At 43.9% G+C, this 26,504-nt stretch overlaps 2 protein-coding genes and 1 long non-coding RNA gene across 5 annotated transcripts in view; 2 read left to right on the top strand and 1 right to left on the bottom strand.

Annotated features, from left to right (window-relative positions):
* Window positions 1-250: 250 nt before the first annotated feature.
* Window positions 251-2,998, top strand: mcl1b (MCL1 apoptosis regulator, BCL2 family member b). The gene is made up of 3 exons (XM_061821373.1): window positions 251-871; window positions 1,761-2,011; window positions 2,132-2,998. The coding sequence occupies exons 1-3, from the start codon at window positions 391-393 to the stop codon at window positions 2,246-2,248; spliced, it is 849 nt and encodes a 282-aa protein (XP_061677357.1). The 5' UTR covers window positions 251-390; the 3' UTR covers window positions 2,249-2,998.
* Window positions 2,999-7,816: 4,818 nt separating this feature from the next.
* The window catches only part of tmod4 (tropomodulin 4 (muscle)), a 58,660-nt gene continuing 39,972 nt past the window's right edge, over window positions 7,817-26,504 (top strand). For 2 of the 3 annotated variants that reach the window (XM_061821368.1, XM_061821372.1), the window contains exon 1: window positions 7,817-7,938. The gene's annotated coding sequence lies outside the window, so the exon portion shown is untranslated. Of the gene's footprint in view, window positions 7,939-15,350; window positions 16,844-26,504 lie in introns of those variants that run through there. The other variant, XM_061821369.1, reaches the window with a different exon arrangement.
* Window positions 13,008-15,294, bottom strand: LOC133501526 (uncharacterized). Its single transcript, XR_009795213.1, has 2 exons — window positions 14,036-15,294; window positions 13,008-13,207 (listed from the first exon to the last, which is right to left on the bottom strand). It is a non-coding gene; the product is annotated as an uncharacterized LOC133501526 (long non-coding RNA).

The following is a 26,504-nucleotide window of genomic DNA, read 5'->3' on the forward strand; positions in this document are numbered from 1 at the left end:
AAAATAGTGTTTGATTATTTTCAGTTTATCTTAAAAGAAAATGTATCCCAAAAAATTAGACCCTAAAATTCATTATACATGGTTTGTAATTAGAACAATTTAAAAAAGTGTTCTAATTCTCACATTGGGTTGATATAACGGCCCGTTACTAGGAATTTGTACAGTATGTACAGAATTTTTTAGGGTTGCAAGTCATGTGGCGTCACGGTGACGTCAGAAACAGTGGTTATAAAAAGAGGGAGCGCTCCCTTCTTGCTGCCTTTCTACATCATGGCGGTTGCGGACTCGTGAACTGGAACCAAAAGTGGCTTTTTGTTCAATTCTGCGACTTTTTTTTTTCCTTCACCCTCCCTTCCTCAACAAAGAAAAGAAAAAAAAACGCCTCTAAAAATGAGTAGGTTACAGGTCACCGGGCCCTTTATTGGCTGCCTGTTACCCCAAAATGGAATCGTAGACGGCTCGGTCCTCTGCGGCTCTCCCCACGTCCCAATGGCCGCGGCCTCGTCGCAGCAGCTCCACCGGGCCCCGGCGACCTTGGACTCCGCCAACGGCAACAGCGGGACCGCCAAGCCGCGACCCGGGGCGCTGGAAATGCCCCCGAAGGTTGGATTCGCCACCGTAAACCATTGCAACGACGCCGCGGAAGGCAGTGATGACTCGTCGCCGGGTACGCCCGACCCCCAGGACGAGCACGCTAACAGAAGCTGCGGCGGCGACGACGCCTTGGACGTCCAGACCAGGAACCTCATTAGCCTCTTCCTTACTGACTTTACCGGCCTGTCGACGGCTCGCTGGAACAAAAGCAAGGAATATTCGACTTTGGAAAGAGTCGTGTTGAGTTTGTTGGAAAAGCATAAATATAAGTACAATGGTGAGTGGGCCTTCTGCTTTTTTTTTGTGTGAGTGTAATTTACGCACAGTACGTGATTGTGCCAGTTGAGGCTCGGCCGCCATTACGACTCACAACCAGGAAATGACTAGTGCCTTGTACTCAAAAGGTATTTTTCCTCAGGCTTGGATTTCGTGTTCAACTTTCAGAGTTTATTCACAAAAGTACAATTTTCGTTTTATTTCTTAGGCCTATAGGCATTGTACAGACACAACAGAGTAGTAATGTTCAACAACTGCGCAGCATTAATATTAAAAAAAAAAAAAAAAAAGGGCCCAGAGAGGCAGCCGGAAGGGAGCGGATGTGTTTCAGTAAGTAAATAAGATATAAAAGGACACTTTTGTAAACTGGGCCTTGTATTTGCTGAAGGTGTAGTCAACAAATATTTGAATGTCTCTCTGAAGCTCATGGGCGTCATCAAGGTACTCACATAGTACCATATTGCAGCAGTTTTAATTTGAAAGGAACTCACGACAAAAAGCCAACAATAAGAAGAGCATGTTTAAATAACAAAACAAAACTGTAAGGGCATTCGACATTATCAAGAGAGTAGATTTACATGTATGAAAAGTGAGAAACAACGTGTACTATAGAACTATGGGGAAGAAAAGGACTGGACATATTTGTTGCAGTTGTGATCAAAAGAACACTTTGATTAGTTGGTATTTATATTTGCTTCAGGTATCCTCAGCAATGAGTATTAAATATTTATGTAAGCGAGGATTATCTAGATACAAGCCCACTTTACAAGATGTGAATAGCTAAGTGTTCCACGGCAAAGTAACCGTGAGAAGATGGACACGTTTCTTGTGACAAATATGATTATCATAGAAAGACACTAAGTTTAATGGGACCTCATTTTTACTCAAAGGCATCATCAACAAATTGTCTCTGGACGACCGAGGGGACAACATGGGCTTCGTCACTGAAGTTGCCAAGAGCCTGTTCTCAGACGGGACCACCAACTGGGGCCGTGTCTCCAGCCTGGTGGCCTTCGGGGCTGTGGTGTCCCAGTACCTGAAGGAAAAGGGCCAAGGTCACTGCGTGGAGCTAGTGGCCCAGGAGATCTCGTCATATCTGCTGGTGCACCAGCGCAACTGGCTGGTGGAAAACAACTCTTGGGTAAGTTTCGTGAGTCATGGCTGACTGTAAAGTGATTGTGTAACACGGCAATGTCTACGTGTCATGGAACCGCTGAACTCCCGAACTGATCATCCCATTGATTTTTCTTCTGCCCTTCAGGATGGCTTTGTAGAGTTCTTTCGAGAAGTTGACCCGGAGTCTACAATTAGGAACACTCTAATGGCCTTTGCTGGAGTGGCCGGTATCGGTGCCACACTGGCCCTGTTGATCAGGTGAATTTGTTGGACTCTCTAAAGACATTGTTTTGAAACCACGATGCTGGATACATTTAAGCAACGTCCACATTTCCCTGGGACATAAAAGATGGAAGTGAAGGCAAAGTCGCTGTTGTGGCAGTTGAATTTTCCCGACTGCAGTTTAAAGTTTGATCACAGACACGGCCTACTATTCTCACCAGTTGACTTTGTCCAGCAATTAGTAGTTATTTAATTTACGAAGAAATTTATTTTTCTAATAGATGTAAAATATGTTTCTATGCAAATTTGTAAAGGATTCAAGTCTGATTTTTGCGCTTGTTTTGTGATGAGGTTTACGTGCTGAAAACATTACTCTGCACCAGCGTAGTTGTATGAATCTGTAGCGGGAAGCATGAGCCACATCTTCCATGCACAGCGACGACGAAACTCATTTCCATAAGTCCCATAACGGAACAATCCAGCTTTGTGAGCGGAGCGCGGTGCATTTGCATCGGTCTCGCTCGGCACTTCCTCTCGAGTCGAATCGGCGCCAGGAGTTGAAGAACTGCAGAACTTTCGGAAGTACTGCGGCCTGGAGGTTTTTGAATCGCATAAGAGTCGTTCCAAGGACTGAGTTTGAATTGCATTGTTAAAAACACCGCGCAAATACCGTACGTCTTCAGCAAGGGCGAACACTCTGCGCTGGCACGGGTCCAGCTGTAAGCTACCACGACAATGTGTTGTTGGAACAAAATGGGTTCATTAGTTAATAAAAGAAAATAACCTGAAATGGTTTTGTTCATGCTGTCTTTCTGTTGGGGGAATTACTGCAAATGCAGAAGTTTTCTTTTTCGCCCATGCGACACTTCCGCTGTATTTCTGGTTTATCACACCACAACACAGTTTCTTAGAAATACCCCCCCCCCCGCCTTCCTCTGCCCACAACCTCCAGAATTATATAAGAGCAATGTGTCAAACATGTCTGCCCGTGAATTTCAACTTCGCTATTTGTTCGGTTCCTCGGTTGTTCTGAGTTGCGACAAAACTCAAGACAGCCACCGGTCTGCCGCAACGATCCATGACGTCGGCTGCCGTGGTTGCGCCAGCACCAGCCTGGTGACTTGAGGGGGAATTGGGATGGGGGAGGAAAAAGAGGGTGGTTATGGGTAACTTAACAGGAATCCTTGCATCATTCAGTGAAAAATTAGACTGTGTTGCACCATCTCGGGGGAGCTAGATTGGGTGTAAAGCTCCGACAATATCCTTGATTTCATCTGAAACGTCCTTGGCTTCCACTTGGCATCATCATAATTAAAACTGCTTTCCTCATTTTGCTACCTGCTTGGTAGCCAACGTGATAACACATTTGAGTAATTTTGACACTGGAATGTCTGTGAATCTTGAGACTTTGGCGTATATTATATTCATTAACATTTCATTCAAAGTAGGATCTTTTTCGTGAATGTTCCAAATGAGTTTATAAAATGGTTCGTTCTTTGAACTTGGCTGCTGCAATGAGGCGAGCGGGTTGGTTGGGAGCCGCGAGAACTACTGTAGCTTGTCACTTTAGTGTTAAAACCTACATTGTAATTTTTCCTTTCCTTTTTACTATGACATATTTCACAACACTGACGTCTCGTAAAATTGACAGGGTTGCGAGACAACATTCAACAAAACTTTGATTTTGTGAGACCTTGACCTATCATGCAGAACTTTTGATAATTGCGTGAGACTGCGACATAGATTTAGTGTTGGTAAGCTTGCAAAAGGTCGAGATTGTCATCTTGTGGGTGACTAATTTCTGCCTTATCTGCCCAACGGGGGCAGGGGAGGGTAGTTGGTCTGCACAGACCGGAAGTGACTCATGTGGAAAGCATGGGTATGTATTCAAATCCCATCCCAGATGTTGTCAGAACCTGTGAAACTATCGAGTGGTAACATTCCACAGCTCCCATGATGTCTCTGAATCGCCCGTCTGACAATGATCATCTACCCCCACGCATTCAATAAAAAAATTGTAGGTGCCCACATCCTGGCCGGCATCCTCTGAACATCAATGGCAGCGAACGAGTGTTTCAATGTTCATTCAGTACACAATCCAGTGAAATTTCTGATAGCGACGTATCAGAAAGTTTGGGTTCTGTGTGATGATCCTGGACCAATTAATCAGAAACCGTGGGAAAGAAGCGACCATTTGTATAAAGGTACCTTTTAAACGTCTGAATTGTTTTATACTTCCTGGTTTATTCCTGTTAATTCCCACAGAATGACTTTTTAACTCAGAATATAACACCCTGACATAGACATCTTGGCAAAGGTCTCTTGTTTACTAACACGCTCATTCATGTGTGCCGTTTCATTCTGTTTGTAAATTCCATTGAGCCAGATAAGGTATAAATGAATTAAAATCCTTTTTTTTTTTTTTTTTTGCTTATCAGCAGTCACGAAAACCTGAACAGTGGAGAGCGTCAAACAGGAAGTGTTGCTTGACTCACATTGCAGCCCGGAGGCGTTGCAGGCGCGGTCGCTTTGGAAACACTCAAGCACATAGTTCACATTGTGACTCTGCGGGCGGTGTTGACTGATTCTCGTCAGGCTTGAACTCGTTTTTCTTTTAAACTTCATGTTTGCCCAAGCCAAACGTTCAGAGACTCGCTGCTAGAATCATTCATTCCCTCCTCCGGAATTAGTTTCTATAACTTATTTCCCTATACTTCGGAGTTAAATTTGTTTCATGACGTAGTTCATATCCCAATTTAGTCATTAAATCCATTTTCGTTCATTGCCGAGAATTGAAATTTTCACATCTCAGTTGCACCCCCTGGAAAACATGAAAATAAAACTGTCCAAGGGTTGATCATACTCTCGAAACTTACAAGTCTGAAACTGAAAATATTTTTTCTCTACTGGTGCATTCGTATTGCTTTTTTTAGTGACCATCTGTTGTTCACAATTTTTCCAGATGTATTGTCAGATACATTAAGAGTTCTCTATATATGGGGACAATCTATACTTACTACTTGGTGCACTACAAAATCGCAAGCTTATGCTACTGGGTGCTATCAAGTGGGTAGGGTTAGTTTCCCAGCACAGCAAATGTGATTCTTTGCAGAACTTCATCCGCCCCCACTCTGCAAGAAAAAGAAATGATGTGACTTCTGACATCTGTTCCCGAAGTTTCCCATGCAAAACCTGCCTGCTGCAGTTTGAACTTTAGGTAACTTGAGCCTCGAGGATCGGCCTCCCTGCCTGGCGTCCGCATTGGTCGTTGGCAACAGACTGCTCCGCCCCCCGCTTTTTTTAAAAAAAGCCTCTAATTCTGGGAAGTGGGCCGTGGCGCAAGTTTATCTTTAACCGAACCTCTCAGCTGCTCTTGCTGAGAACATTGATGCTTCAACTCTGTCTCTTGAGTGCTTGAGTGTGCAGATAAAGACGACAAAAGATGGCCTGCGTGGATGAAAGCGAGAGCGAAAGAAAATGTCGACTTCGGCTCGGCCAATACTTTTTCAGTAGACGCTGTACTAAAATTGCGCGCTACATTTACACAAGGGAAACTTAACGGAGGTTTTAGGTTTGTTTTTGAAGAGTTTCACACACAAGCATTCACGTGGAGACCTATGAAAACTGACAAAAATGGATTTGATGTGCCCTTATTCTGATTGAGAGCTCATTTCTGCTATATTTTACTGCAGTGATGCCTCGGTTCTCAACCACAAACGACCAGAAAACGGTTTGAGAAGTGATTTGTTCAAAAACCAAATCGATGTTTCCCATTACAATGAATGCAAAAAGAAGTAATGCGGGGGTGTTCCGAGTACAGATTTTTGTTCGAAAACAGAAGCAAAAAAAAATCTCAAAATTTTCGTTCGAGAACAGGGACGTTCGAGAACCAAGGCTTTACTGTATTTCGATTGGGCGAGTGACCCTTTGGCTACCCGTAGAGTCCCTTCTTGGCCAAGGTATATCGCTGCTTTCCGGAAATTCAAATCGTACTTTATGTGGTGGTGTTCAGTTTTCTTTTTGTGCCCTGTTCTGTTTTTTCTCAAACCTATAAGATCTTTTTCTGTTTCAAATAAATATCCATCTCACCAAACAGCAACAGAGGCTGAAAACCGTATCAAGCGGTCCTGTTACATGGCTAAACCGTTCAAGCGTGACGAGGCTTCGTATCCTCCAAATGGCACGACTCAGCGGCCTAACAGGACAGATTAAATGAATTAAACAAAGTTTAAAAAAAATCTTTGTGACACTTTTTAAACGTTTGTAGCTCCAAAATGTAGCTGTTGTGCAAAACTAAAAACATCTCTCAATGCAATTGATAATCAAGAGACATTAATGAAGCTCAACACTGAATACTTGGGCCAATGTTTACTTTCTATCTCTGCAACTCTGAAGGCTCACATGGAGCATAAACATGAGCGTAAATTTAGTGGCGCCATAAATAGTCCCGTTCACAGTCCTGGATGAAGGCTCTTGTTTCTCACGCGGACGTGAATGCACCGTGATGCTGAGTTGTGAAATCATCTATTAAAATCTCTAGGGTGAATTTTTATTATTTTTTTAGGTTAGGAGGCGGCGTTGAGGACAATGAGGTTTACTCATTGGCAATTAAAATAGAACATATTCAAACAAAACTGGTAGTCACAAAGTTTGTCCATAACCTTTGTGCTCTTGTCAGATTTATGACCTTTGGGATACCTTTGTGCCAAAAATATACAGACTCAAACACACTGCTATAAAGTCACAATACTTCAATAGTGCTGAAACGTCATCTGGGTTCCTGAAAACTGCCAAACAATTGTTTGCTAAGAACAAGAGAAAAAGATGGGAATCTGTTGTAAATAAATAATATTTTGACCACTTAGGTGAAATTTGATCATTTCTCACAGCACACTGGTTGGGAATCACTGATTTAAGTATTGGTAATCTCGAAATATTGGATTGAAGCAACTGGATTTGTTTGAAGTTATATGTTCAGTTTTTTCTCGAAACTTTGAAAAATTCCTTGGACAATTATGTTTTCATAGCAATGAAATCAGTAATAAGTTGATGGGGGTTTTGTGGTGATTAGCCTTGGCTATCTCAAAGATTAGTCGCAAAATTGAATCGACAGCAGGCTTCGTTGTTTGCATTTTAAAAGCAAACTATCTGGGACCCAAAGGCATGACTGAGTCATGCGCCATCCGTCATTTATCCTTCATTTGTGGGTTTTACGAACTCTGCTAAAACTATGGCGGAACATTCATCTGTGGAAAATGAAAAGAAAAATGCCTGTTCCTGGTTTGCCAACAACCGTATGGAACAGCAAACAGAAACCGTGAAGGCACTTGAGTTGATTCAGAAGAGATGCGCAATCAGCCGCATTTCTGATCAACTGATATGCTTATCAGATCTTTTTTTATTTTTGTTTCATTGTACATTAAACAAAATGAAACATAAAATGCAGTGTTTTATTTTCAATAAGTCACATACATCATTTAGGTAGCAGTCATGGCTAATGAAGGCTTGTTTATAGCGCTAATGCTACCTTAGCATTGCTAGCGGTGCTATTTGGTGAAGCTGACGATGGGTGTGTCTCATTCCTTTTTATTTTTTTTCATTTTTTTTTTTTTAGAGAGACGAGGTCCTAACTCCTCTGTTTACATGCTAACTCCTCCCACCAGAAATTCCATCAAGAAGCCAGGATACTGACAGATGAGCAGTTTCATTTAATGGAAATGTCGACTAAAGGTAACCTCAGGATGTGCCACAGTTTAACTGTCTGCATGGGTCAATGACTGCTATCCTCACAAATGTCATCCTTCATATACTAAGTGTGATTACATTCAAGTCAAATATATTCAACACAGTCTTTACAGTTTTGCAGGCGCACAGATGATTGGTCAATCCCGAATTGTTTAAGGTAGCCCGTGGAGGCTCCCTGATGGTCGCTCCTCCATGCACATTTAAGACTCTTGAGACGCTCACTAACTTCCTGGTCGCCTTCAATGTTTCGAGGAGCTAGGAACGTTGCATTTAAGGGACACAAAATGCACCCCATTTGTCTCCACTATATCCTTTAAATAATCATATGCAATTATGAATGGTTATATTTGAGAGTTGACTGCACATAAGTGAGGGACGTGGCTATGGTCAGAGACCCGACAGTGGGTGAGGGATTCGCGAATTGAGGCTTGATTCAAGTTTTAGGTGTTTTAAAAGTGAAAATTACCCTTTAAATGATCTATTTAAATATATATATTGAAAAAAACTTATGTAACTCAATATTTTTAGCACAGAACATTTCAAGAGGGTTCAAAATTAGCATAAACAGTATAAAAGATATACAACGATGCATGCTAAGAGTTAAAAATTGTATGAAAACAATGTCTGAGTGCATGGAAGTAGCTTTAAATGCAAGTTGTCGTTGTGGGTGTTCCCACTGCCCGGTTACGTAAGTCTGGAATGTTGAGCGTTCCCCGCAGGCCGTTGCCGGGAACATTGTGTTCCGTTCCGGACACGCGGAAAAGCAGCACCCTGACCTCAGCGTGGGTCACGCGTGTTTGTTTACATCCACTGCAGGGCCGCGCTCCCGCGACTAATTGCCAGGACATTAACAACAAAAATTGTCGTCCTCATTGCAAATCCCGGAAAAGGAAAAGCGTGAGAATAAAGTCTGCAGGGAAGAGCTTAAATCGCCCGGCGGTGTAGTCAAGATGCAGCACGTCTGTATTGTTCCTGCTTAGCTGGTTGGATGAACTTTCTGGTGGGAGGAAGAGAATGCTGAGAGACGACAGCTAGCATAGTTTTCTGTCGTCTAAATTTAGTATAATCTTGATTTAGTCTTATCCTTGTCAATCATCAAAGATCAGATAAGCAATACGGCAGCTCCTCTTGTTCTTGTTCATTGTTCATTTGGTGATGGATTCATTTTGGGGTGGGAATTGAAGAATAACGCGTGAAATTATTGCAATATTTTGCGAATATTTGGTGTAGGTAACACTATGGACAAGTGATTAGCACACTTGCGTTTGAATGTAGAATCCAGCCTTCCAGTGTAGGGTTTCCATGTATGGGCTCTAGATAATTGGTGTAAAAGAAGAAAACAAATTCAACAGACCAATGGTATTAACCTCTGAGTCTATTAACAGTACAATGTTTGTAGTTTTGGGCGGCACGGTGGGCTCAGCTGGTAAAGCGTTAGCCTCACAGTTCTGAGGACCCGGGTTCAATCCCGGCCCCATCTGTGTAGCGTTTGCATGTTCTTCCAATGCCTGTGTGGGTTTTCTCGGGGAACTCCGGTTTCCTCCAATTTCCCAGAAACATGCAACATTAATTGAACATGCTAAATTGCCCCTAGGTGTGATTGTAAGTGCGGCTGTTTGTCTCTATGTGCCCTACGATTGGCTGGCAACCAGTTCAGGGTGTACCCGGCCTCCTGCCCGATGGCAGCTGGGATAGGCTCCGGCACTCCCTGCGGCCCTTGTGAGGATAAGCAGCAAAGAAAATGGTTGGATGGATGTTTGCAGTTTTGGTTGAGGTTGTTTTGCTTATTTTCTTAGTTTCGTTGTTGGGTGATTGTTAGATCCGCAGTCTTCAATCCTCGGGTGCCGACCCGCAAATGTGCGGGGGCCCGGTGTACAGTAAATATACTTGAAGGCTTTCCTTGTTGACTCGAATATAAATGACAAGGCAAGAAATAACTTTTTGGTTTGTTGGTGAGGAAAAGATTGCGGCTGCAAGTTTCAAGCCGTACACGTTCAAGGCCTTGTTTGTTTTCTAAAAGTGGACATCTTCAACCTGCCTCCGTCTGGACTTGTGAATAACAAGAGAACTTTGTGCCGACTCACTTCCTGTGGTCCACTTGAGTGTTGGTGGGCGCCACTTGGTATACGTGGTCTCCAAGGTTTGTTTGGACACAGAAAATTGGTCATAGCAATAACAAGTAACCACAAAGTCATTTAAGTCCTATTGGGTCAACGTTTCTATTAACGCGATGAAGAATCCAGGCTCAAACTCAGATCAAACATTTAAGGTTTGGATTAGAATTGATCACAAATGTGTTATAAAAGTTTCGAGTGTGGACTTCTAGCATTCATTTTCTTGAATTACAGCGTAAATGTGTGGTTTCCTCTATTGTTTTAATGGCGCCTGCACACCGAGCTGGATTTCCTTCATACCAATCCTTACTGCTTCCTCATTCACTCACTTCTTAAAGGTATAACGCTACAAAAGTAATTGGTTGTTGTGGTTTGAAGCAATGTAGATGGTAGAAATGTCACTTTATTATATTGGACTATGCTGTTTACCTTTGGTTACGTTTTATTTCTGTGGATGTATTTGAAAACTCAAGACGAGCAAATTGTGTTTTCAAGAAATTTAATCTGCTTGACTTGACTTTCGGAGTCCACAGACTTGTTAGTCCTGACGGCTCAAAATGCATTTTGAAATCATATTCATGTTATATAAGACTTGAGCCCCTTCATTTGCATTCCCGGTTATTTCCATTTGGAACACTGACGTTCCATTTTGTCAGATTTTTGTGAGGCCGCTTGGGATTTTCTCAGAAACAAAAACCCGAGCGCGCCGAAACTGTGTGACCTCCTACCAAGGATGTGGCAATCAACCTGAGTGACAAATATCCAAGAAGTAGTTGACCTTCTTCCTGTATGGTTGCTGAGAGGAAGTACTGTATATTTGCAATGCGTTGATGTCATGATTGTGGCGGGTGGTCAGACGGGTATGTCTGGGCATGGTGTACACTTGCGCCTGGGTGTCTTGTTGTCTGGTGGTCTTGTTGTCGTCATCAGCAACCTCACCTCGACATGCCACCTGTGCATGGCCACGGGCAAAATCTTTGTTTTTTTTGGGGATTTTTTGCGACTTGCGGAGTTCATGTGCCTGAAATCTAAAGAACTTTTACAGATTTCTAAATACATGTGACTGACTGGTAACCAGTTCAGGGTGTACCCTGCCTCCTCTCTGTTGATAGCTGGGTTGGGTCCAGCACTCCTGCGACCTCTGTGAGGATAAGCAGCTAAAAAAATGGATGGATGTTTGGAATTAATAGCTAAAAACCTGCAAAGACTGAGGACTATGGAGTACTCGATTGTGCAGATGTAGCAATGAACTGTGTCATCAGTCCAATTTTCTTGATTCTTATGAAGCCCCCTTCTTCCCCTCCCCCTACTTAAGAACTTGATCATCTTTCTTCACATCAGTGGTTTACTAGCTGACTTATAAAAGGAAACATCCGTGACGAAGTCGCATCAATTTTTTCCAGGTCATAGAAGTGGTATGAGATAGACACTAGGCAGCTGAGTGGTTGGCACTTGGTTTCAGTACATTAAGCAGACAGTGTCCAAGTGCCATTTTATATACCTGGTGATTTTTTTTTTTTTTTATCATATCATATTATACATCAAGATAGCGAAAGCAAACTCGTTAGCTAGATGCAAAGACAGCAGTCTGCTCCAAGGCATGAATGCACTAGTTTGCGTGAAGATTCCCTGCGCCGAAAGCCAAAACAGACAAGGGTTTCTACCTTGGGTCAAAGTACGGCAAGGGTTCCTAGTTCAAGTAAGCCATTAAAATAAAGAGAGGGGAATGCCGCACCTCAAACATGACAGCCAAAAACAGGCTAGTGGATTTTTCCATTTATTGAACAATCATTCCGTAATTGTACTTGGAGTGCCGTAATTTCCAGCCTATGTGCCGTGACTTTTTTCACACGCTTTCAACCCTGCGGTTTATGCGGTGATGTGGCTAAATTGTGCATTTTTTTCTAACGGCCGCAAGGGGGCACTCGAGCGGAAAAGGTAGGAGTGAGATCGGCGGAATATATGTGCCGAGGAAGTTTTACCGGTCCGGCCCTGTTAGCACTGCGCTAGCGTGTTACTGTCTTGGATCAGTGATTTTACAAGTATGTTTTTTTTTTAACCGCCCTGTTAGTGCGGCGCTAGCGTTAGTGCAGCAGCGTTAGCTTTAAACTCTGTGTACCGTCTTTGTAAATATCTCATGTTTCAATGTGGGCACTTGCGGCTTTTACACGGCTGCGGCCTATGTAAGTACCAAATGGTATTTCCTTTACAAATGTACTGGGTAAGGCTTAAAACCAAGTGCGCTCTGTAGGCCAGGAATTAAGGTAGTTGTTTGCTTCTGATTCGCTAGTCTTTTGTTACTGTGAATGCAAACAGCAAATGAGATTTGGAGCGTGAGTCCGAGCCCTACTTTGTCGCAACCGTAAGTACATAACTTACGAGCTCAAAAATTTTCTCTTGAAACGAGTAAACCAAAAGTGATTCTGGAAGAACGTCCTTCCCGTTTTCTTCTTTGATTAGCGGGCGGCGGGGCGGCAAAGATTGAATTTTTTTTTTTTTTTTGAAGACCATATTTCCCCAGAAGCTACACTGAGGCCACCCCTTCATCATCAGTCTTATGAAGAAGCTCAACTCGCGGCGGCTCGGCCTGCGTGTGACCGAAACGCCGAGTCACGCATCTATGCCTCACATGTTTTTGTTCTTTCCTCTGAGCAGATGATGACTGTTGTTGTGCTCACCATCTGATGACTTGTTGAAGTTCAAGAGTTGAGCTCACCTCCGAGAAGCTAATTATAGCCCCCCCCCCTTCCACCCATCTTCAATGGTTTTTTTTTTTCCTCCCACCCCAAACGCCCTTCCCGGTGCGAAGCTGTGCTCAGCACTTGCTCAGCACAAAGTGAACACATGAACCGAATGAATGTGCTTCTGCTCCAGATTTCACTTTGAACAGCAAAGCCAGCAGAACACACAAAAAAAAATGTCATGTTAGCAACACGGAGGTAGGATTCAGCATTTATTTTCACTTCACAAAACAAAAAACACATGTTCAACTTGCTTTTTTTTTTTTTTTTAAAAGAAGAAATACCTTTGATGGGAACATGGTGAGTGAGTGGTTTGCACATCTGCCGCACAGTTCGGAGGTTCCGAGTTTGAATCGGCTCCAACATTCCTGGGTGAAGATTCCATGGGTTTTTCCCATCCTTTATTTCAAAAACACATTAGCGTCATTGACGAGTCTCAATCGTCCGTCTGTATGAACGAGTGGGAATGGTTTGACGAGGCCAGCGTTTCTCTATGCGCCCAGTCATTGACTATAGTGATCAGTCCACTGTTTTGTTTTTATTTTCCCTGAAATTGACTGACGACCAGTCTGTTGTTTGTCTAGACGTGTACTAACAACGACTGGTAACGAGTCCGTTGTTTGCCAAGTCCATTGTGGTAACAAGTCCACGTGCTCTACTATAGACTGTTTTCGTCCGACGTCACACACCTTCCAATTTAGAACGCGGGCGCCATCTTAGTTTGGTGAATTCACGTAAAAACACAAAACTAACCAGGAATCATTTCAGAAAGGCATATGAATGGGGGCGCGCTGCTATGTTATCTGTTGCTCAAATGGGCGTTATAAAGTGTCTTTCTTTCACCTGCCAGCTGTGATCAAGAACCAGTGCGAGAAAAATGGGGCAGTTCGCTACCAAACGGCGACAACTGTGGCTGTCTCGTATTAGCAGAGCTAGCAGCCATGCACAATACTCGTGTGTGAATGCAATGCATGTCTCTAAAATCTGTATTTTCTGTTTCATTATAATAAGTTTGCGAAAACGAGTTACTGCACCGCTAGCTCTTTTGTGAGTTGAGTTAAAAATGTATGCGTGGAAGTGGAGAAAAAGGGACGGGCTCCACTTGGAACTCATCCCCGTCAAACCTCTCTTTCTCTCCCTCTAGGTAACATAAACGAAAATAATAATCTACACCTCTTTTGTTAGTATAATCAACATAATTTAAATTGCATTGTGTGATAAACTAACCTTAGCAGTGTGGGGAGACAGGTTGCATACAATGGATACCCCAGCATGACGAAGCCAGCCATTGATGAATTGGTTGTAGGCCTTCAGACCTTTATAATTTTTTAGTTGGTCCACGGTATAAGCGCTTGTCGAGATGAGGAGATAGTGGGCAATGTCTGGATAGGTTACTGACGCCTACAGTTGTGTGCTCCATTTGTGTTTCTCCAAGGCGTATGGCTCGATATTGTCGATCAAAGCGCACTTCTTGTCGTTAACGGTTTCCTGAAACAACATCTAATGAGCACTGATAACTTTCCAAAGTCTTTTTAGCCATCATGCGTCACTCGTAACAGTCGTACAAACATTTGTGTAACTCCGGTCTATATGCAAAAGCCTTAGAGTGAACAGCGCGTCAGTATAGTGAACCCATCCAACCTGGCCAGGTGCCCTGGATGTAGTCACTTGGTCGAAAACAGTCTATTAAGCGGCAACCACAGTAATATGGTGTCAATATCTGCCCTGCGACTGACTGCCGACCGGTTCAGGGTGTAGTCGGCCATTTGCCCGAAGCTAGCTAAGATAGGCTCCAGCTTTCCTGTGACCCTTGTGAGGTTAAGTGGTTTGGATAATGGATGGCTGTACTATTTAAAAAAAAAGAAAAACTTGAGAGGAGAAAAATACACTGGCGTGACTTTTGGAATCCAGAACATTCAGGAATCCTGCACATTGTTCCGGATCCTGCCTTGACATTCTGTTTGACTGGTTCTCACGTGATGTGTGAACTGCAGCATGCTGGAAAATTTCTAGAAGCTTTTTTTCCCAACTGAGGGCCTGCGCGCTGCTAAAGAAGAGAAAAAAAGACTATGTCCCAAAGGCCTATGCTGAAGGTCTGGCATAATGCTATCAGAATGAAGTCAAAGAACAGAAAGGGGGTTTATTTTACCTTGTAGCTTTATAAGGTGCGGCACAAAACTATATATTGTTTTGAGAGGCATGGTGGTGCGACTGGTTAGGACGGTGGCCTCAGAGTTCTGAGGACCGGGGTTCAAATCCCGGCCCCACCTGTGTGGAGTTTGGATGCTTTCTCCGTGCCTGCCCTTGTGTGGATAAGTGGCTCAGAAAATGGATTGATGGATATAACGTATGTCTTCTGACCTGTTGTTTGTATACACCTTCACCTCCGTCCGTCTTCTGTAGCACGGTGTCACCGGCGTGCTGGAGCCTATCCCAGCTATCTTCGGGCGAGAGGAGGTGTACACCCTAAACTGGTTTCCAGCCAATTGCAGGGCACATAGAAATAAAAAACTATTCAGATTGATGGACAATTTAGTCGTTAATCAAAATGCCATACATGTTTTGGTAATGTGGGAGGAAACCAGAGTACCCGGAGAAATCCCACGCAGGCACAGGCAAGGCCAGGATTTGAACCCCGATCCTCAGAAATGTGAGGCAGATATCGTAACGTCCACCATAATTCCACAACTTCACATATTTCTTTAAATAGCCTGACATCTTGTTCATTGTTTGTCTAGAATTTCACCAACAACCAGTGAATTTTTCCTGGAATGTGCACTAAAATTGACTGGTGGTCAGTCCATTGTCCACAATCCATCTATACATGTCAGCCATTGGCTGATGACCCAGCAGTAGTTTTTCAAGATGTGTCTTGAAATTTACCGACAAGTCACAGTCTACCTGTTTTGTCTATGTGATAAGTAGATGCAGTTTCTGGATGATTAAATGCTGAATAAAATCACATGGAATTATATTGAATGAAATGGAATGATGTCAAATGAGATAGGATATAGAAAAATGGGAGATGTTATTGTTTTCTTACGTGTGAATTTCGACTAACGCCGCCTTTGTTTGAGCAGGCAAAATGCGATAAGGCAGTTGTATTGCATTTCTGACAATTTAATCGCACACACGTCAACACAACACATACACGATGAAATAGCTAACACAAAATGGGCGTACAAAGAATAGAGTAGCTGAGCCACAAGGGCAAATAGTCACCAATGTTGAACGAGTGTTCCCAAACAAGCAAATGTTCGTCCCAGGGGGTATTCCAAGTTAGCGAAAGTACAGGCCGGTCCAAAAACGAAAGGCAGCAAGGGTTCGTGTAGTTAGTGTTCCAAGGAGCGTAGTTTCCCAGAGCAGCGGTGAGGTCGTGAGAAGGAGCCTCGTTCTCCGTCTTTCTCGTCCTTATATAGGTAATTCTTGAAACATTTCAGACTTCCGGATCACAAAGGACACAAAGCGTTCGCTGCACACGGACCCAAGAGCATTAGAGGAAACCGCGTCAGATCATAAGGACTCAAAAGTATGAAAGTAAACAGTGTCACAAAGATCCGCATTATAAAAACGTAAAAACATAATGGGAAAATAAAGAGAACAGAGAACAAAAATACACATGCACACATACTCTCCCCCTTAAGGAAAAGAACGTTACAGAATAGCCAGATGAGGTGGCTGGAGCATCTGATTCGGATGCCTCCTGGACGTCTCCTTGGTGAGGTGTCCCGGGCGTGTCCCACCGGAAAGAGACCCCGGGGACGACCCAGGACACGCTGGAGAGACTACGTCTCTCGCCTGGCGTGGGAACGCCTCGGGATTCCTCCGGAAGAGCAGGAAGAAGTTGCTTTGGAAATTAAAGTCTGGGTATCCCTCCTGAAGCTACTTCTCCCATGACCCGACCCGGAGAAGTGGTAGAAGATGGATGGATGGATGAAATGTTATTGAATAGTTGAGAACAATATAAAAAAAAAAAAACCTGAAAAGATTCAAGTTGGAACTGTTTGAGTCAGTAAAGAAAGGTGGAAACTAGAGGTAAATACAAAAACATATTTGGTATATTTTGGGGATTTTGTTCAGAAATGTACTGAATTTTGGAATAGAAATGAGCTGAAGTTTCCTTGGGGTTAACTACTGGTTCGTATAGGGGTGCTCTCTCATGTGATTTTGTGGGACTTTCTGTTCCTTTTTGGGGCACTTCTTAGGAACTTATTCTTTATTTTGGGGTACCTCCTGTTCATTTTGGAGATGGTCCTGTTCAATTTGACCTATTTCTGAGTCCTTTCATGTGCATTTTTGGGGCACTTCTTGTAGAATTTTTGGGGAACTTCACCGTCACAATTCCACACACTACGCATCGGGAGGAACTTCAGACACATATCTCTTTGTATACCGTCATCATCCAAGTCGTCATCGCTGACGATTGCCTGAATGAACCAATTGTTTATTTACTTCCCGAAAGTAAATCAGTCACAATGAAAGTTGTTGTTCTCGTTAGGCGCACGAGAGCACTTAACTTTTTTTTTTTTTTCCCAAGCATGTGTTCTTTTAAAAGGTCCCTTGAGCCCGCAACATCTGAAATTTTCAATGGCCTTGTGTTTGCCACGTGAAGCGATAATCGCCTCCTGTGCTTGTTGTCTCAAGACAAGCACGTTATCGCTCGATCAAGGAGACTTGTGATCCTGAATTTGTTTATAATTACAGAGAACATTGTGTATGTGAGTGTCCTTCTGTGGTGGGCTACATGTTGTTCCGCAGTGTTTAGAGACAAAATGTGGTATTTCCTGATCACGTGTTACTATGTTTTAAAGGAAACGTGCGTTTTTGTTGGACGCTATTTCTTGACGTGTCGAAACCGGCTGGTTTTAGTGTGGTATCTGTCCCACGCAGTCTGCCAGCCTTCATCCTGGCCCACATCCTATTTATGGTTTTGGTTTGCAGGCCAGGTTAGTGACAACTTCCCTTTATTTCACACGCAATTTCTGGAGGATTTCTGTCATATTTGCTGCACATTTATGAATATATTAGTCGCGAAATTTGTGAGGCGTGTGCAAATGAGAACGTTTCCTGACAGAGGGGAGGCGCACGGGAAGACAGATAGGAACATGGATGGACATAGGTGGTTTCTGTCCAACTGTGATGACTTGTCAATTAAATAGAAGTGTGGTACATGACATGGCCAAACATAAATACCCCCCACCCTTATGCTGAAAAACTATTTGAACATTATTAAACAGTGATGGGGTTTCGGTGTAGGCACGCTACAGTAATGGTGGCAACATGTAACTAACTGGCGACCAGTTCAGGGAGTAGTCCACCTTACGCCCAATGTTAGCTGGGATAGGCTCTGGGACTCCCGCAACCCTTGTGAGAATAAGCGTGTTGGAAAATGGACATGGGACAAAGTACTGCAGTAAACAATGAAAAAGTGCAACTATATGAACTCCCATGAATATTGTCTCTCACATTGTTTCATTTGTGTGTATATGATTGGCACCAAGAAAGGCCCTTTAACTCCTTCTTGTGGCATTTCGGTGCTACGAGACGGGGCTTTGATGCCATTTCGTGGCAATTTAGTGCACTTAAAGAGCACAGAAGAAGTGGCTCTGGCAGTCCTTAAGCAAATACCAGAGGACAGGTTCCAAAAATAAAATCTGCAACTAGGCAAGGGAGCCTATTGTCAGAAGCGTTAATGATGGTGACACTGATAGCTAATGATAATCCACGCGATCACTGCACCCTTGCTTACCTTTTAGCTTTGACATGGGCGGACGACAGTTCTTTAACCAAACCGGTTCTTTCGGCTCTGGAACTTCAGCCAGGCTAGCTGCTAAGTCATTGGCTAATACGGCAGGTGTGGTTTTGTTTAAATTAGCCAAACCGTGATGTCACGGTGGGGTAGAAGTAAAGAATGGTTTGTTTAGTTTCACGGTTGATGGCTGACCAACGATTTGTAGACAAACATTAAAAAGTGAATTTCCATAATATGAAACCCTTTATTGAACTGTCTCACACATGTTGTGTATACATAGGCAACCATAGCGGTGTGACAACATGTTGGCGCTGCGGGTGTTTTGTCTGTGTTGCGTTGAATCTTTCACAGCGTTTTACACGTTTGCTCACAATCGGCAGCGTCGCCAATTGTTTTGTCTCTGCCTGAATTTGGGTCACGTCTTTCATCCTCCCCCGTGGATGACGACAAAGACCACATTGCTGCTGATGAAGAAGGAGATGAGAGGGGGGCAGCGGTTGGGGGGGATTTACAGCGCAGACAAAATAAAAAGGCAACAAAGACGAGTGGAACTGCGTGGCCAAAGTGTTGATCCTGCTGTTTTTGCTTTGGCAATTTTCGCAGACACAAAGAAAAGGTTACTGGAAAAACAGCGCCTGAGCAGATTATCCTGTTAAAAAAAAACTGCCAGATCAGGAGTGTTTTATCGATGCACTAATCTGACCTTTAAGTATCTTAATCCTGCTGTATTGCCAGTTTAATCAAAATTCCTTAAAACCTAAGAACTTGAGCTCTTTAAAGGTCATAAACAGCCACGTCTGTCCACCACTTGTACCTGAAAAATCTTTTCAAGACTGTTTCCCTTTTTTCATACTGTCAGACTTGAATGCAATCAGTACAGTTTCCTAAAAAAAAACACCAAATAAATGGCTTCAAAAATTAATTACAGCAAGCATTCATGTTAGTTCTACATTTTAATAAGATTGTAGTCACAATTTTGTCATTTTAGCTGCAAAGAACAGCAAAAATAAAATAAAATCAAATGTGAGAATGACATTAAATAAAATGTACATATATTTTAAATTGGTGTCCATGTTTATGAGATCAGTGCATGTGGCAGATTTTCATGAATGTGGTTGTGTTCACTATTATTGGCTCCTATGCAGTTTAATTCCTAAATGTGCAATATCTCGTGAAGAAAATGAATCATGTGAAACGACATATTTAACATGAGAACTTGTTTGCACACAATCAGTGTGTTTACGGACGGCGCAATGAACCCGTCAAGCAAAAGGACACCTTGCATGGTGAAGGATCCATAACACTGTTTGGGGCTGCTTTGCGATATGTGGTACTGGAGCCCTTCACAGGTGTCAGGAAATCAGAAAACCATCAAGAGATTTTTGAGCAAAATGTTTTACCCAGCTTTGAGGCGCACATTATGTTGTCCTCCAGCTTGTCAGGTCAGAAGGAGCTACATTGTATCTTTGTGGATCCAGAGAAAGCCTATGACAGAGTACCAAGAGAGGAACTGTGGTATTGCATGCCCAAGTCTGGTGTGGCGGAGAAATATGTTAGAATATTACAGGAGATGTATGAGGGCAGCAGAACAGCGATGAGATGTGCCGTAGGTGTGTCAGAAAAATTTAAGGTGAAGGTGGGACTGCATCAGGGATCAGCTCTGAGCCCCTTCCTGTTTGCAGTTGTAGTGGATGGCCTGACAGATGAGGTTAGACTGGAATCCTCTTGGACCATGATGTCCGCAGATGATATTGTGATCTGCAGTGAAAGCAGGGAGCAGGCGGAGGAACAATTAGAAAGATGGAGGTACGCACTGGACAGGATAGGAATCAAGATTAGCCAAAGTAAGACAATATATGTGCTTCTCCAGGGAAAAGAGATAGTGAGGGTTGACGACTTCAAATACTTGGAGTCATCAATACAGAGCAATGGAGAGTGTGGTAAGGAAGTGAAGAAACGGGTCCAAGCGGGATGGAACAGTTGGCGGAAGGTGTCTGGTGTTCTATGTGACAGAAGAGTCACCGCTAGGATGAAGGGCAAAGTTTATAAAACAGTGGTGAGGCCGGCCACGATGTACGTATTAGAGACGTTGGCAATAAAGAAACAACAGGAAGCAGAACTGGAGGTAGCAAAAAATGAATATGTTGGGGTTCTTGCTCGGAGTGAGCAGGTTGGATAGGATTAGAAATGAGCTCATTAGAGTGACAGCCAAAGTTGGATGTCTTGGAGACAAGGTTCGAAAGAGCAGACTATGGACATGTTCAGAGGCGAGAGAGTTATTATATTGGTAGAAGGGTGCTGAGGTTGGAGCTGCCTGGCAAAAGGGCGAGAGGAAGGCCAAAGAAAAGGTTTATGGATGTTGTGAGGGAGGACACGAAGACTGTGGGTGCTAGAGAGGAAGATGCACGAGATAAGCTTGAATGGAAAATGATGACGTGCTATGGCGACCCCTAACGGGACGAGCCGAAAGGAAAAGAAGATCATGTTGTCCTCCAGCAAGACAAAGACCCAAACCGCAAATCCATAAACAGAAAGGAATGGTTTAAAAGCGGAGCAAAAAAAGACCTCAATCCAATTAAAAATCTTTGGCGGGGTGCTGTAATCCGCTATTGGTGGAGATAGATGAACGAAACATTTGGAGGCTATTTGTCTTTGCTAAATTGTGCGCAACCAAAATATTACGGAGGGGGATGCCAATATTTCTGCTCACGCTCTTTTCTGTTTGTCTTTGAAATTACAATATCTAAGGTAAAAAATGAAAATCTTTGTTCAATTACTTTGGACCTCCAACTAAAACATGACGTCCCAAAATATATCTGTGGAAATTCGAAGCTGACATCCAGTCGTCTCATGGAACTCATCTGCCATCAAAAGATTTCATGATGCGACGTCGTAGAACATTCATGCACAAAACCGCAAATAGCGTCTTGAGGTGGAGCCTAAAAAGTCTCGGGATTTCCGCGCGCGCCGTTTGATTTTCATGCAGTCTTTGACATTTAATTGTGCTCCCGACGGCCGCCGCCCTTGGCCAGGGAACCCGCGCATTCAGCCTTTGTCCTCCGCGCGATAGGGGAATGAAAACCTTATCGGGACTGTAAATCTCACTAATGAGAGGTGTGTGGCCTCTCCTTGGTAACGACTGGTCGGGCGGCCTTCTTCCCAGGGAAATTCATCCTGTTCCCTCGCCGCATAAGATTTGCGCTCACGTTGTTGACATTTAGCCAGCAGGCCCGGTTTGTTTTGCCTCTCGTCCGGAGCGCTTCCTGTGGCGTTTGTTTGCTCATGACGGCGCCACCAGGTGTTCCGGGCCGTGCACCTGCGTCTTGTTTGCTCACCTCACGGCCAGCTGCTTTTTCTCTTTGCTGCCTTCAGCGCGCACCTGACTTCGTGTGACTTTACGGCCAATCAGGCCGCCACTTCCTGTTGTGATATCGCCGCCTTTGTAAAACACAAGTCCGAGAGAAGTGGGGTACAGCTTGGACCGGTTGCAAGTCCATGAAACCAGCATTGACGCTCATGTTTATGCCTTTGAAGGTTTGCCGATGAAAAGAAGAGCCTATCCCAGTTGACTTTTGGCCGCAGAAGTTGGTTACACCCTAGACTGCTTGCCAACCATTGGCAGGTCATGTAGAAAATCATAATCACGCTCATATTTTCAACTTGAACAGAATCCAGCCGTCCATTTCTTTTGTGTCGCACTTGTCCTCAATCAGGTCGCAGTTGAATGGTTCTCAGTTGGTTTGTTTGCCAGCCAATCACAGGGCACTTATTGATAAACATGTAATAACACTCACGTTCATATTTCGGCACACGGGGGTCACGGTGAGCTGGAGCTTGCCGCTGTTTAGTTTTAGTGACAGAAGCGGAGTGAAGTACAGTCAATGACAGAGCACATAAATATAGATAAGCAAACATTCATATCTATGGACAATTTAGGGCCAATAATTTCTTCTGGTGTTTTGGTTTCCAGCCTGGGGTTCTTCATTTTTGGTTTTTGGACAAATAATTTTCATTTTGGTGCATCACTACAATGCACGGTCTTCATGTAGAAATATAATTGGAACATAAGACTCTTTATGGGCGGCACGGTAGATCAGCTGGTAAAGCATTGGCCTCACGGTTCTGAGGTCCAGGGTTCAATCCTGGCCCCGCCTGTGTGGAGTTTGCATGTTCTCCCCGTGCCTGCGTGGGTTTCCTCCGGGCACTCCGGTTTCTTCCCACATCCCAAAAACATTCAACATTAATTGGACACTCAAAATTGCCCCTAGGTGTGATCGTGAGTGCGGTTGTTTGTCTCTATGTGCCCTGCAATTGGCTGGCAACCAGTTCAGGGTGTACCTCGCCTCCTGCCTGTTGACAGCTGGGATAGGCTCCAGCACTCCCTGCGACCCTCGTGAGGATAAGCGGCAAAAGAAAATGGATGGATGGATGGACTCTTTATGGGCGGCACGGTGGATCAGCTGGTAAAGCGTTGGCCTCACGGTTCTGAGGTCCAGGGTTCAATCCTGGCCCCGCCTGTGTGGAGTTTGCATGTTCTCCCCGTGCCTGCGTGGGTTTTCTCCGGCCACTCCGGTTTCCTCCCACATCCGAAAAACATGCAACATTAATCTGACACTCTAAATTGACCCAAGGTGAGATTGTGAGTGCGTCTGTTTGTCTCGATGTGCCCTGCGATTGGCTGGCGACCAGTTCAGGGTGTACCTCGCCTCCTGCCTGTTGACAGCTGGGATAGGCTCCAGCACTCCCTGCGACCCTTGTGAGGATAAGCGGCAAAAGAAAATGGATGGATGGATGGACTCTTTATGGGCGGCACGGTGGATCAGCTGGTAAAGCGTTGGCCTCACGGTTCTGAGGTCCAGGGTTCAATCCTGGCCCCGCCTGTGTGGAGTTTGCATGTTCTCCCCGTGCCTGCGTGGGTTTTCTCCGGCCACTCCGGTTTCCTCCCACATCCGAAAAACATGCAACATTAATCTGACACTCTAAATTGACCCAAGGTGAGATGTGAGTGCGTCTGTTTGTCTCGATGTGCCCTGCGATTGGCTGGCGACCAGTTCAGGGTGTACCTCGCCTCCTGCCTGTTGACAGCTGGGATAGGCTCCAGCACTCCCTGCGACCCTCGTGAGGATAAGCGGCAAAAGAAAATGGATGGATGGATGGACTCTTTATGGGCGGCACGGTGGATCAGCTGGTAAAGCGTTGGCCTCACGGTTCTGAGGTCCAGGGTTCAATCCTGGCCCCGCCTGTGTGGAGTTTGCATGTTCTCCCCGTGCCTGCGTGGGTTTTCTCCGGCCACTCCGGTTTCCTCCCACATCCGAAAAACATGCAACATTAATCTGACACTCTAAATTGACCCAAGGTGAGATTGTGAGTGCGTCTGTTTGTCTCGATGTGCCCTGCGATTGGCTGGCGACCAGTTCAGGGTGTACCCCGCCTCCTGCCCGTTGACAGCTGGGATAGGCTCCAGCACTCCCCGCAGCCCTCGTGAGGATAAGCGGCTAAGAAAATGGATGGACTCTTTATGAATTTACGTATGCAAACATTTGGAATTGTCTAAATTTTTTTGCATATCTAATTGTTGCTCTTTTATTTGTTTTATTGTGTTTATTTGTTGTTTACATATAAATTACTCTAAGTTTATATGTTTAAAAAAGTGCAGTGATAAACAGGATTAATCAAGTGTGTCTTTATCTTTTTATAACAAGATAACAAGGGTAGAATAGAGTTTGGACTTCACATGGAAATTTCATTTTCCCTTGAGGAATTAGAAGAAGCATTAGTAAAATTATTCATGTACGAGTAGGAAAAAAGTGATGTTATGCCAATAACGAGAAGTAATTTATGGAACTTTTGTCATTACCCTCTTTTTTTGTTTGTTTTTTTCTGTGGCTTGACACTTTGTGGTGAGGGGGTGGGGTTATAATAAAGTAATAAATTACGTTGCTAACATCAGTTCAAACCAAACATGGCAGAATTATTGGCAACTTTTCCTGTTGGGTTTGTTCTCCTGGATGTGACCCATTTCATCACCAACATCTTTTTTTGCCGATAACGAACGTCTTTGATGCCGCAACGAAAGCTGTAGTTTGTACCATCGGTATCAGCCAGCAGATAAAAACTGGATAGCTTATCAGAACTCTGCGAGGACAAAACCCGACTGTAATGTGGCGAGAGGCGGCACCAAGGTGCAGGAAGTCGTCTGTATGCGATCGCACGGTGGATTTAAAAAACTATGTTTGCTTGCCAGGGTTTTGCGCGTTAAAAAAAATGGAACTTGCGCAACTTAGATTTCCTTTTTTCAACAGGGTAACTCAAAATAATCAACTGTGATAGCAGAAGTGTGCACACCCTGCGGCGTAGACTTTGATATCTAGCATACGTGTTGTTGACAAGCAGATGTGTTTCGATTTGGTTTGGTTCAGACATCCTCGGAATGGAATGAACACCACGGGTACTCGGACTGGATCCCACAGTCCGGCATTGTTTACACGGTGTCAAAGATGACGACATCGGCAGAATTCTTTCTGTCCTTTTGTGGTTGGAAAGACACCCGCGTGAGAAAAGCCACCTCCGTTCCACAGGCGGCGATAATGATCCGGCGGGTAAACAAGCCGTCAGCAACGCAGGCCACGCTTGGAGTGTGTCACGTTGAGCCGTAGAAAGGCGATCGGCGTGAGACGAGGGGGAAGCTGAACGGGCGTGGGAGGGTTGGATTCATAATGGATATTGTTGACGCCAACAAGCACGTGTGAGAAAAATAATATCACGTTACAATTTTGGGTTTGCTTCCTCAAACTGTCGCCAAGCCGCAGACATAAAAATATCTAAAGAGGTCCCTCTTCAAATCCTTTCTGTGACTCTTCCAATCTCTCTGTTGAATATGTGACATGCTACAATCATTGGTAACTTCCTGTTAACGCTCTATCACATTAGTCATGTGACCAAGCCTACTTCCTGGAAAACCTGGTTATCGGTGCGTTATAATGTTATAGTGCTCTTTCCTGGTCGTGTTGAATTTCTATGAACGCTTCACGTATCATCAATCTTAACATTATGCTACATTAGCGTGTTGCTGCTTCATCACGCTATCATGTAAGACTTGCTACTACGCGTCGCTACTGTCTTTGATTTTGTTGGTCGTTTATTCCAGAAAATCTCAATCAATCAACATCTCAGTCATTGTTTGCTTCGGCTCTTTTTTTCTGTACCCTTTGAGGAGTTTTAGCGTGTTAGCATTTGTTTTTAACACTTGTTAGCACCACCTTTACACGTATTTGTTTGGTCATTTTAGCTTGTTAGCTTCCTTTAGCACTCTGAGAGACATTTGAGTGTCTCTGAGGGACACCTTAGCATGTAAGCTTCTCCTTTCAGGACATTTTTAGCATAGCTTCAAGGTTATTTTTTCCCTCCTTATAAATCCCCCAAATCTCATCCTACAATGAGTGCAGCTACGATTAACGTGACCACTCTTTGTTTCTTTTTTGACTTTGTGTCAGCATCTGCGGAGGTAAAAAGTAACAATTTACTTATTTTGACAAACAGACATCTGTTGTTTTCAAATAAGGAACGCTGTCATAAAAATAAATCCGCATCTAAAGTGCAGATCCCTGAAAAATCTTGAGTACAATGAAAAGTATTTGTTAGCAGGGGGCACTGTTACAGCCCACAAAATCCAAAGTGGTCACCAAGGAACCAAATGTGGAGGTGATCGCCGCTTGTGATTGTTGACACAAACTCAAGTAACCTTTTGTAATAAAAGTCGCGCTGTGGGTGTCGTTGACGTCCGACGTTCTGGTGCCGGCGATGCGGGAGGCGACCTCGCCGCCGCCACTCGCTGGGGGCAAGTTCACGTGAAGTGCTTGAGCCCGTTGATCCGTGTCAGGGAAAAAAAACAAGAGCTTAGCGTAGGGGAATGCTGAGAATCTTTTGACTGGACCCTCGCAACCG

The sequence above is a fragment of the Syngnathoides biaculeatus genome, chromosome 5 (genome assembly GCF_019802595.1).
Source record: "Syngnathoides biaculeatus isolate LvHL_M chromosome 5, ASM1980259v1, whole genome shotgun sequence".
In the NCBI taxonomy this organism is placed as follows: Eukaryota; Metazoa; Chordata; class Actinopteri; order Syngnathiformes; family Syngnathidae; genus Syngnathoides; species Syngnathoides biaculeatus.